At 40.6% G+C, this 12,984-nt stretch overlaps 1 protein-coding gene across 7 annotated transcripts in view; it reads right to left on the reverse strand.

The window, feature by feature from the left end:
* The window catches only part of WDR59 (WD repeat domain 59), a 94,337-nt gene that overhangs the window by 13,315 nt on the left and 68,038 nt on the right, over positions 1-12,984 (reverse strand). For 6 of the 7 annotated variants that reach the window (XR_009216437.1, XR_009216438.1, XM_058528281.1 and 3 more), the window contains 7 exons: positions 9,341-9,474; positions 8,110-8,191; positions 4,438-4,550; positions 2,902-3,052; positions 2,734-2,806; positions 1,634-1,760; positions 1,336-1,478 (listed from right to left, as the gene is read on the reverse strand). Coding sequence is in view for 5 of the 7 variants with exons in the window: in XM_058528281.1 (XP_058384264.1) it covers positions 1,336-1,478; positions 1,634-1,760; positions 2,734-2,806; positions 2,902-3,052; positions 4,438-4,550; positions 8,110-8,191; positions 9,341-9,474 (823 nt within the window). In the remaining 2 variants the exon portion in view is untranslated. The remainder of the gene's footprint in view (positions 1-1,335; positions 1,479-1,633; positions 1,761-2,733; positions 2,807-2,901; positions 3,053-4,437; positions 4,551-8,109; positions 8,192-9,340; positions 9,475-12,984) is intronic. The other variant, XM_058528279.1, reaches the window with a different exon arrangement.

Genomic DNA, 12,984 nt, shown 5'->3' on the forward strand with positions numbered 1-12,984 from the left:
GTTCTTCCTCCAAGACTCAAGCTCCAAGTACTGGTTTCTCTCAAGGCCCAGAGTGGGTCAGCTCTCTTATTTGCTCCCCCCTTACACTTCTTCCCCACTCCCCAGCTCCCAGGTAAACGCACCAATTTTCACAGCTTGAATACCACCTATATGCTGAAGATCACCAAATTCCTACTTTGAGCCTTACTCTCTCCTTCGAGCTCCAGACTCACATCCAACTGCCTACACGACTTCTACAATCTGATATCTCACACACTTCTCTGACTGTCCCACTGAGCTCATGATTTTCTTCCAGTCTTTTCTTTCTTAGAATATTAGCACCACTATCTACCCAGGTGCTCAAGTTGGAAACCTAGGAATCATCCAAGTTTTGTCTCTTTTCCTCAATCCCATATCCACTTTATCAGTAAGTCATGTTGAATCTACCTCTGACATATATTTTTAATCCATCCATCTCTCTCCACCTCTACTGATATCACCCCTAGACCAGCCATTGATCTCTCTTTGACTACTCTAACAGTCTTCAAATGGTCGTCCTACCTCTATTTCTGCCCTCCTCCAATCCTTTCTCCATATAACAGCCAAATGATCCTATTAAAATGGAAACCAGAACACATCACTTACTTCTTAATGCCCTTCAAAGCTTATCATTGGACTTAGAATACAATCCAAATTCTTTACTTACAAGTCCCCAATTATCCTACAATCTAACTCTATTGCACTCTTCTCACTCATTTTGTTCTAGTCACACTGGGCTTCCTTCACTTGTTTAAAATAAGTTATTTCTCCCATAGACCTGCTCCCTCTGCATGGAACGCTCTTCTCGCTGCTGTCTGCATGGATGGCTCCTTCTCATCCTTCAGACCTCAGTACCTAGAGAGGCTTTCCCAACACGACTCAACATGTCTTCTAAAATTACCCCTCCCTGCTCTCCCCGCCCCAACCATCCTTTCCATTTGCTTATAAACATTTATCCAATTTGTAATGATTTAATTTTTATCCTCCACTAGAGTCTTTGAGTTCCACGAGGGGAAGGAATGTACTAGCACTGTGCCTAAGAAGCGTTTGATACACATTAGTTGAATCAATGAATAACTACCCCTACTTCCAATTAATAACTGAGTACTATATATAAAACTACTACTGTTAACAATAGAAATTTAATCTTGTCATGAAATGCAAGGGTTTTCAGAAGCTTAAAACAGACTCAAAATGCTTCAGAAATTTCTAATTATAAATGAGAAGCTAAAACTTCATCCCAAGTATTATGTTACAGACAAATTAAGTTATAGGATCTTTCAGACAGTGACAGAAAAGAAAGAAATGCATATTCACCAATCCCTTTGTGAGGATCAGGAGGACAGGAAACAAACTTCAGCACTTCAGCTCGTTTCTCTCTCAGGCCCCAGCGATAGAGGATTTCTCCATAGCACTTCTTAAAGTCATCAAATTGCTGAGTATTGGCGGGGTCCAGAAGCCTGGATAAAATTTAAAATATTTCCTGTCAGTTCCATTAAGAAAAAACAAGCTTGATACCAAAGGGCATTTAATAGACCTGTCTTAAAGCAAGAGTCCTGATTTTGGAGAATCTAAGAGTTATGAAATTACAGCTGTCGCATGGGAAGGTCATTACCTTTTATTTTTATCATGCTGGTCCCTTTCTCGCTCACGGGGATCACTGTAGGTCAGACTTCCAAAGCGGATTTCTTCTGGTGAAGACTCTCCCCAAGGGGAAGATATATGTTCTGCCTCTCTTCCTGCTGAAGAAAACCAAATGGGAATGGAAGATGGAAATAAGAGAAGGCATAGAAAATACCTGAAAACTCTCATAATGTAGTGTGTTCCAGTTTATTCCTTGGAAGAAAAATAAGCTCAGTTGAAGATCCTGAGAAATATAACTAAACAGAACTTTCCCAGCCTTACCTTTTTGTCTAGGTATTTATTATTAAGGTAACTTGATAATTAAGTACACACATAATGATTAAGCAAATTATAGAATAAGTGATATAGAATATTAGGCAGTCATTATTTATAAAGACTTTTTAAATAACATGAGAAAATGCTCATGATAAAATTAAAAATGGAGCACAAGATCACAAATATAGAATGACCCTCCGACACACACACAAAGACTGGAAGAAAATGTCTTGGAATGTGAACAGAAGTTATTTCTAGGTGGAGGAATCAACGATTACCATCTTCTCTAAAACTTTTTGTTTGTTTTTCTTCACTGGGCATGCATTACTTTTATAATCACAAAATTAAGATCATTTTAAAAAATAAATTTAAAAAATCCAGAAAACACAAATACACCTATTCATTAAATAGACCTTTATAGTCAGCGGAAATCAGGCGCAGCTTTATTTCTCTACCTTGAAAGAGGTACATGGGAAGAGATAGACACTAAGAAGTGGCAGATCATCATGGAAGTGGCATGTGAAGGAGAAAGGATAAGGGTTAGGTTTTTGGGGTGAACATCGGAAGTCTCATTGTCAGTTTCTCAAGGTTACAAGATGAAAAGCAACCCAGCAAGACACAAAGACGTAGCAGAAACTAGCCTGTTCAAACATGCAACTCCAGGCCTTGCTCACTATAGTATCCCATCATACTAAATTTAACGAGAAATCATAAACAAGGAAAAATATCATCAACTAAAAATTACATATTAATAAATCACACACAGCTTTTAGAGCACTAAGAATCCAGCACGGGCTAAGTTAGTTCCATACCAACCTATGTTCCAGCCGCCAGTGTTGAACCCTGGGTCTGACATGCTTGAGCAGGAACCAGAGGAAGTAAAGCTAGGCTGCAGAACAAACAGGAGCAGCATCAGAACCACGTTCCCCATGAGAGTTTACCTTTAGGAAAAGTCAGACACGAGCCAGAAAACCACAAGCTTACATATCGACTATGGGACACCACAAGGTTAGATGAACGGCTGGGAAAAGGCCCGAAGGGGTTTGGTATTCCCTGAGGCCGAGACTGGGCTTCAAACACGCTGCAGAGCATAGCCAATGTCTGGACATCCCGGAGTTGGCAGTAATGAGCCAACCTGGAGAAAAAGAGGGGAGGAGAGAAAACAAGTCAAGAGAAGGAATGGAGGAAGGACAAGAGTCACAACCATGGCAGGTTGTTGCAGGAGGGGTAGGAAGGGAGGATCCTTAGTTCTGCCTCAAAAACCCCTGCAGGAACTGGGGCTTTCTACAGATCCAGTGGCTGGATCTACTTTGAGTTTGGCTAAATTTGCTCTACAATAAAATGTATTAAAGTATTACAAATGACCTAGATAACCAATCAGAAAGCTTCTGGTTGGCATCGAGGCACAGGTTCAGACTTAAATATAGCTTCTCCAAGAACTAAGTAGACTAAACTAACATCTGAACGAGGCTGTATATGCTCTCAGTCTCCCCAGCTCTAGAGAAGAATCGCATTGCTTTCTGGGGGGGTTCCTATATACTTCATTCATATAACCTAAAACACGTGAAGGTGCTCAGAGACCACTATAACAGCACAGTATGGCGAGCAGGCCACAGACTTGGGAGATGGAATTATGAACATGAGCTGTGAAGTAAGAACAACAAGGAATATGTTTACCATTTACGTACTCAGATCCTCTTTGCTCCTTTCAAGACCACTATGCTAGCTGAGGTAGGGATCAGAGGGACTTGGCTTTTGTGCTGGAATAATAATGATACTTTCCTACCAAGCAACATCTAATATTTTTTAAAGTGTTTTCACACTCACCATCTTATTTGAGTCTTATGTGAAGTGGGCAGAACAAGCATTATCATCCCCGCATTACCACGAGGCAAGCGAAGCGTGAGCACGTGTGCCAGGTCTGGCCTCCACAAGTAAGTAAAGCAAATCTCCACCTGAAGGAATTAGCTTCTCTGCTTCTCTGTCCAGGACCTGGGCCTCACTGCTATGGAGGTTCAAGTGGTTTTACCTCATTGTAAATCATCTTGCACACTGTTATTTCCAGTTTGCCATATTTCAGTGCAATAAATCCAACACAAATTCAATGTTTTCATAAATTGCCTAATAGGTTGAAGCATCATGGTCTTTGGAAAACATGAAAGCCAATAAGCAATTCTCTCATCTGCTCTCAGCGGGGAAACTTTACAGCACCCATGAAATATACCATCTCAAGAGTTCAGACTTCTGTGTTCAGACTGATGTGACTTACAGGCTAAAGCATCAATCTCTAAAGGACACGAGTCTCAAATCTTTGTTATAAATGACAAATATGGTACAGTTCCTTCTGCTATAAGAAGTTAGTTCTGCACAGGAACTACTGTAGCACTAAAAGGAAGATCTCACTTCTTCCTCTCATTCCTCGGGCCTCTGTGTTTTTCTCTTAGACAATAACATTGAAAGTGTTTACAGACCTAAAATTTACATCACTCATTTTCCTCCCTTTTAGCTCTCAAAACCTACAGGGACTCCAGCAGCTGTCGCCCAAATGGATGTCGAGCCCAGGGTGTTTCCAAATCTGGGTCAGACTTCGGACCAAGGCAAAGATCTGTAGCTACCGTGGCCAGCGACCAAACCTGGACAGATCAAAGAGAAACACTCCAAGTCAGACTGGCGAGGACAGGAAGAGGAACCATGAAAGAGCCCCGCCCATCCTCCATATGCAGCCTAAAGCCTTGCTACTCTGAGGGCAGCAAAAGCTGGCAGCTTATTGAAATGTGAATTTTAGGCCCCACTCCACACCTACTGAATCAGAATTTGCATTTTTATCAAGATTCTCGGGGACCTGTATGCACTATAACCTTTGAGAAACACTAGCCTTAAAAACTTTCATTAAGTAAACTTCAGAGAAATGACACCGTGCAATAACTTCAACAAGTTCTCTATTTAACCACAAGCTCTTGTGACTTTTTCTGCTGCTTCACTAGTGAACTAGCAGGGAGAAAAAAAAAGCATTCTGTATCACATTTAAGATCTGTCCTTCTTTGCCCAATTAATGAAAAACTTTGTTGCCTTCATTACACAAGTTTCAGTACACTCTCTGAAGCTACAGAAAAATAGCCCGAGACAAACAGACTTGGCTTTCTTTTCGTTGACACCAAATCTGAGGAGTATCTCCAAACCTGAAATCTCACGGGGCTTGAAGTTATCAAGCAGAAACTAATGCCCATTAAGTGTCTATTAAATCCAAGATTTACCATACACTAAATACATCATGCCATCAACAGAGCCCCTTCCCCTCCATACCTTTAAAAATGGAATACTACTTTTGGGAAATCTTTCTTAGTAGCAGCACATCGTTGTATGCCCACTAACTGGCAAACACTATACTAGACTGTGAAACGCTTGAAAGGAAGAAGATACAGACTTTGAATCAAGGAGTTTATAATCTAAAAGAAAAGAATAAGCAACTAAAAATAATGAAAAACAGGTAGAGAAACACATCAGATATATAAAAAAATCAATTAAATTATGTGACATCAATATACTTAAATAATGCACACAAGCATTGGTTCAAACGAGAAACTTGAAGTTTACGTCCATCTCTATAATCAACAACCCACCTGAATGGTTGCTGAAAGAAGTTCACGGCTTTCAGGGTTAGGACAGAATGTTTACTACCCTGGCTGACAACTTAGACATTTCCTCACTTACAATACACATTTCCTAAATGCCTTCCACAGAAATAGTGGACACTTAGGTGTATTTCTGCAATTCTTCGCAAAATAGTAGACATAGGATCTTCAACATGTGCATAAAGAACAAAAAAAAAATTCTTCAAGCACTTGCAATGATGTCATTTCTGTCCCATTAAACAGTACCATGCCACAAATGATGTCACTGTCTCATTTTCAAATTGCAAGAACAGCAGCAGTAATTGTACCATATATTGGGTATTTACCATCTACCATATATAGGTATGGGAATTTTACATATATTGCCTTGTTTAGTTCTCACAAGGAGCTTAGAAGTATGGATCCTATTTTATAGTTGAGGAAATTGAGGTTCAGAAAGATTAGGTGGGGCCGGCCCCATGGCTTGGCGGTTGGGTGCGCGCGCTCCGCTGCTGGCGGCCAGGGTTCGGATCCCGGGCGTGCACCGACGCACCGCTTCTCCAGCCATGCTGGGGCCGCGTCCCACATACAGCAACTAGAAGGATGTGCAGCTGTGACATACAACTATCTACTGGGGCTTTGGGGGACAAAATAAATAAATAAAATTATAAAAAAAAAAAAAAGAAAGATTAGGTGGCTGCCTAGGATCACATAACAAAAAAGTGACAGAGCCCAGATTTAATCCCAGGTCTGTGTGAACACAAGGGAAGGGTCTTTCCTCTTTACTCAGACTAGCCTGACCTTCTAAATCAACTCTGTCAGAAAAGTACTGAAGGGCTGGCCCCGTGGCTTAGCGGTTAAGTGTGCACGCTCCGCTGCTGGCGGCTCGGGTTCGGATACGGGCGCGTACCGACGCACCGCTTCTCCCGCCATGCTGAGGCTGCGTCCCACATACAGCAACTAGAAGGATGTGCAGCTATGACATACAACTATCTACTGGGGCTTTGGGGGGAAATAAAATAAATAAATAAAATCTTTAAAAAAAAGAAAAGTACTGAAAACTTAAAAAAAGAAAATACACACACACACACGCACATTAATACAGTTTAGGAAGTGATTTTTCCTCAGAGAATGTTTTTTCAGAACATGAACCTTGGATCTGCCTTAATATTGTATTTACCAACCTGCTCACCAACCTATGAAGTCATTATTATTACACTTCTCATTTTACAATATATACAGAGGCTGCGAGAGTCTGAAATAATTTGCCCAGGGTTATACCACTAGGAAGTTAAGCTGGAGTTCCCATTATAAATTCCACACTATTTCTACTACTTCATTTTGTCTTCTCAGTGTTCATATAACTATTTAGATGGCTGGGTCCTTATAGAAACAGATTAAAGCCATGATTCTAAATTTCACCCAAAAGAGTTTGGGGCAGAAACTTGACAGTGTTTATTAGAAGACAAATGGAAATCATAGGGATTTTTCATCAGATAAAAACCAAGGGAAGGCCTTAGCTCTGGATTTGAAGAGTTATAAGGAAAAAACTGAGCTGATAAGACAATAGCTAGTAGTTTCCATTGCTCAATCTAATCCTCACACTAAAGAATAAAGGGTGTAACAGAGACAGAAAGTAGATTAGTGGTTGCCTAGGGCTGGGTGGGGAAGAGAGGATTGAGAGGTGATAGCTTAGGGGCGTGGGGTATATTTTTGGGGTAATGGAAATGTTCTAAAACTGTGATGATGGCTGCAAAACTCTGTAAATATACTAAAAGCCATTGAATGGTACATTTTAAATGGGTGAATTGCATAGTATATGGACTACATCTCAATAAAGCTCTTAAAAAAAAAAACCAGGGGCCGGCCCCGTGGCTTAGTGGTTAAGTGCGCACGCCCCGCTACTGGCAGCCGGGGTTTGGATCCTGGGCGTGCACCGACGCACTGCTTGTCTGGCCATGCTGAGGCAGCGTCCCACATAGCAACTAGAAAGGTGTGCAACTATGACATACAGCTATCTACTGGGGCTTTGGGGAGAAAAAGGGAAAAAAAAAAAGGAGGATTGGCAATAGATGTTAGCTCAGGGCTGATCTTCCTCACAAAAAAAAAACAACGTAGGAGCAGCTTGCTTTTATACACTGATGTGTTCCTGCAAAGATGAAGGAAATTTAAATTTTTGTAATATTACATCATATTTTAAAACTGAACATGTGTCCATCTAAAGGAACACTTTGGTAAACCTTTTATGAAATGAAGCATTTTTAAAAGTGAAAAAACAAAACAAAACAGAATGGAGGGTGCAAATGGCAAAGATACAGATAACCAAATTTAGGTATGCAACAATCACCATGATACCAGAATAGAAAAGAGACGTAACAAAAAATACTTAATAAATACTTAGTTTAAGGACTAATAAAAAAAACATCTAAGGGATTTAGAAAGCTCTCTAGCCCTGTAGTTTGGCAAAGGAATTGCAAAATAGGAGGCACACTTTGAAATGTCACTAAACCACAACTATAAAGTGAAAACAAACTGCTCAAAAAGAAAAATCCAGATCTCCAGCAAAACGGATGGATACTACCTGGACAAGATCCTTCCTTCCAACAAGCAAGGCAGAAGTGGCATTCTTCTGACACGTTTCTTGAATATCATTTACATTCAATCTGAAATTAAAAAAAGAATTAAAAAGTTTCTTCCTAGTCTAACTGCCTAAATCAATTACTCCTGGTTTAACAAACAGACTGAAAACTGCGTCTTTGGTTGTCACTCAAAATGTTTTATTTGTGTTGGCCTTAAGCTCCCTTTCTATGTGACAGGAAGAAAAAGCTTTACTACAGCTGATGGTATGCTATGGGTTCAGGCCTGGGGAAGGTGAAATCGCTCACCTCTTGGAAGTCAGAAGAGGCCAGATTCAAAGACCAATTTGGCAACCAGCTTTTCTGGAGTTCCCAGGCTTGAGGGGTGAACAAAAATTGATTTAAATATGTGCAATACTGACTGTAGTTTCCAACACAAAGAGTAATGTGCTGTGTATATACTACAAAATATAAATACTTTTGTTATGCGTTCAAGTTCAGGAAGAAGGGAAACCACAGGCCAGCCTCTGTGTGCCTGTCACTCACCCCCCAACTCCCTTCAACCAAAGTGGCTCTGCTTTATCTGTTTTACTTACTTATTGGGTCTGGGAGACAGAATTCTGAGACCGTTCCCAAGATTTCTGCCCCCTGCTGTATGCACTTTGCATAAACCCTTCCCTTTAAATGTGAGCGAAACCAATGAATATTGATGGGGTATCACACCCAGGATTAGGTTAGTAATCAGTCGACTTTGAATTTGTCAAAAGGGACATTATCCTGGATGGGCCCGACCTCATCGAGTGAGACCTTAGAAAGAAGGTGAAGCGTCAGTGAGACACTCCTGCTGGTCTCGAAAGAAGATGAAATTCAGTTCTATGGCTGCAAGGAACTGAATTCTGCTAACAACCTGAATGAATCAGCTTGGAAGAGGACCCTGAGCATCGGATAAGACCACCACCTGGCCAACTCCACGATTCAGCCTAGAGAGACCTCAGCAAGGACCCAGCTAAGCCACACCCAGACTCCTGACCCATGGAAATTGTGAGATAATAAATGTATGTTGTTTTAAGTCACTAAGTTTGTGGTACTTTGTCATGCAATAATAGAAAGCTAATACACTGGACTTCTAAAATTGCTTTTGAAGAAAGGGTTCCAATACTTAAAAAAAAAAAAACAAAAAAGACTGAAATTCATGACTAAGTGATAAGCATGGCATACTTGAAATTTTGAACTTACATGTACAGTTCTCCCAATGATTTGTGAACAGGAAGAAGACACGCAATATCCTGGATGATAACTTTCCCAGCAGCCTTGATTGGTCGATTGCCAGATTCCGATCCCTCGCGCTTACTTTTCCATCTCCTTGATTTCTGGGGGAGATGACAAGATATCACTAACGTGCATTTTGATGAATGGAAACCTACAGTTGCAGAGCACATCATAGTTGGGTCATTGGTAATTTGCAGACACTTTGCATTACATCATGCCCACAATTACATGAATCAGCATCTGTAGGAAATAAAAGGATGACAAAGGGCATTGAGCTCTTGGTCCAAAATCCTAACAGGAAAACAAGCACCTACTGCAGTGCTATGTACATTCTGCAGGTGCTCAAAAACAGATACCTTGAAGCCAGAATTAAAAAAATAAGGAAAGAAAGAGCAGCAGGTAAAGAAGTTAGTAAAGACCACAAAAATGTGGGAGAAGAGCAACTTTTAAGGTTGGGTTCAGACCTAGCTTCAGAGTTCCTGCTTAAAACTATCAAAGCTTTTTTATTCTCCAACAGTTTTAATGGATTTGTTGAAAATTTAATTCAGACATAGCAGTGTGCGCTCTGCAAACCTTTATCTACGGTAAGCAGACCAAGAAGTTTAGCAGCTCAAGGAGAATTACCCTGTTTTTCCTAGCAAACTTGAATTATTTCTAAAAGTGATCATCTTCGAATGTCAAAAATACCTGAGCAGAGGGACCTGGGTAATGGACATGGAAGATCATGAGCAATTATCCTATTTCCCCAGAGCCTCACCTATGAACGGCTAGAGGAGCCCATATGTAGGAAATGAGAGATGTCCTGGAAAATGAGAATTATTAGAGTGTAGCCCCATCTGGTATCTTCAAAATGACAACCAGCCAAGGGAGCAATATTCCATTTTATTTTCTTGCCAGAAGTTCAAAAGGGGGCCACCAAAGTGAGTCAACTCAGGAGGGAAGTGACATATTTATTAACAAAGGAGACAAAAAGAGCTAGTGAAAGAGGCTGAAATTTGGAGTCAGAAAACCAAGGTTTACTGGTCTTATTACCACATGTACTGGCTCAGTGTGACCCAGGGCAAGTCACTTATTTGCTGTGAACTCAGTCTCATGTCACTCTCTCTTCGGTCATTGATAACTTGTGGCTCATGACGAGCTCTGCTGTTCCCATCTCAGGAGGGTGAGAAGGGTACAATGAACAGGGGAGAGTGCAAACTGTGCAATCTGAAAAAGTACAATTTAAAAACCTATAATGATTATGAATGTATATAAACTCTCAGGAATTTAGATTATATCATTATTTTGATCATTCACAAATAAATTCATTTTCCACAAGTGATTTTTATACAATCACTCTTCCATAAGTCAGTCACGGTCTATATTCAGGCGTTTCTGACCACTGATGCCACATCTAATCCCCAAAATTGTCCAATGCATGTAACTTCCATGTTATGGAACCTACTAAATCCAGGACACCTGGACTAAGTTCATGGCAGGTAAATGAAGAAGTTTAGCTGAAGTATCTGAATTGTTTATCATAATTTGTAAATACATATGCTACATTATCAATTTGGAACCTTAAATCACTCGATCTTAAGAAGCAGTTCCATTACTATTTACTACTTATCCATACACAAATCATTACTCTGCAATACAAGAGGAAGGTTAATCTATTATTACGGGGTAGCCCTTCAATTCTTTGTTAGCCTTGGTTATTTTCTAAAGAAGAATTAGGTGCATACTCAAAAAAATATTATCCTTTTAGCCACAAATATTCTGATGTGGGTGCAAGTAAGAGGAGAATGTGCTAAAGAGCAAACAACCTGTCGGAATGGGCTGGAGCCAGGCAGCGTTAACCGACACAAGGCAGATGTCTCACGTGTGCACTAAACACTATGACATCACCAGTTTGAGGTAGGGTAATATGGCATCCAACTATCTAGCAATAACAGAACAGTACAATGTGGCTAACTAGAACAGGGAGGGTATAAGTACACAAACTCATTTCACTGTGATTTTTATCCAGGTTTCCAGGAGTTTAAAAATCCCAGAAAATGACACGCCGATAAATCCCACATAAGTGGTCATCTCAGGTGAGATTTAGGGTACTGGATTAAAAAAAAGAAAAGATCTACACTAAAATGATTCCACCTGGAACGGAATATGATCCATCTAACTGGGTCTTCCGGGTTGGTTGGAAGGCTGGAACACACTATTCCAGGCAGTCACTCTGGCCCCTTATTACAGAGAGAAAATGAGAAGCACTTGAACAATTAAGCAATTCACTATAGCTCCACTGAACTAAACAGAACAAATAAGTGGAGCCTCACACGAGATGGGGTCTATAGTTTTCAGACCACATGGAAAACGATTCTGACTTTTTAAGCAAACCTAATAAAAGTATAATATCAAGGCCCATGTGCCAAAAGTGGTTCATCTGCAAATAGACTAGCTCATTCAAAAATGTTCTTCCTAGCGGACTTGAATTATTTCTAAAAACGATCGTTTTACAATGTCAAAAATACTTGAGCAGAGGGACCTGGGTAGTGGACATGGAAGATCATGACCTATTTTCCCAGGGCCTTCCCTATAGGTGGCTACAGAAGAGCCCATTATGTGGGAAATGAGAGATGTCCTGGACACAGGTCCAAGTGTACAGATGTTTGACTTAGGATTTAAAGACTTTGTTATCATTAACAACATTAGCTCCTGCTATGGACTGCGCACTCCATGCGAGCATGAGCCTCCCCACATCTCTCTGACAGAGAGGGTGCTGCCTTCATTTTACAAATGAGGATGTAAGGCTTACTCAAGGCCACACTCACAAGAGCTGAGATTTGAACACAGGCCTGTCAGGCTGCTAAACCCATACTTGCTAACCTGTTTTGAAGAGCATGATTTTAGACTAAAACGGGAAAAAAACTTAAGTCCTGACTAAGCTACTGTTAATATGTAAATAGTTTGGTCCATTTTAAATGGATCCATTTCTGCATATAAGGAGATCAGCATCTGATTCTAGTGAGGCCTAACCAACACACCATCGTCTACAATGACTCACTTCTGAAGTCGCTTCTCTGCCAAGCATCATGACTACGTTCTGCTGAGCCAGAGCAGTGTGCTGAAGATGGGCAGAGGCAAGCAGCTCCCCCAGCTACATGGCTTCACATGGGGCACACCAGGCTCAGACTAAGATGCTGTATTTCAGGCTGGGCTCAAAAGCCTGTACCTCATGCTGTTCAGTCTCCTTTCTGGATTTGTTAGGATTAGGCACATTCAGAGAGAAGGAAACGCAGAGTCCAAAGAGATGTCTTAGGACTCTTTCCCCATTTGCAGTCTTGGGTTACAGAGATCAATAGAAACAAACTAACATGAGTCATCAATAAGAACTTGATGAAAATGTAAAGATGGTGGTCCTGGACAACTTTATGTAATCATCTTTCATTGAATTGTGGAAATCATAGTCTGTATTTCCTGGGACTTCTTTGTCAACTTCTTGAGACATCAGGCTTCTAGGTGCTTCTCTGTTTGATGTATACTGATGTACAGGCGATGTTTTATGGAATCTCACTAAGCTGCCCTTGAGCCTATAACAGAAGGAGGTTCCCCAACACAGGATCACCCTAATTACA

The sequence above is a fragment of the Diceros bicornis genome, chromosome 32, assembly GCF_020826845.1.
Source record: "Diceros bicornis minor isolate mBicDic1 chromosome 32, mDicBic1.mat.cur, whole genome shotgun sequence".
In the NCBI taxonomy this organism is placed as follows: Eukaryota; Metazoa; Chordata; class Mammalia; order Perissodactyla; family Rhinocerotidae; genus Diceros; species Diceros bicornis.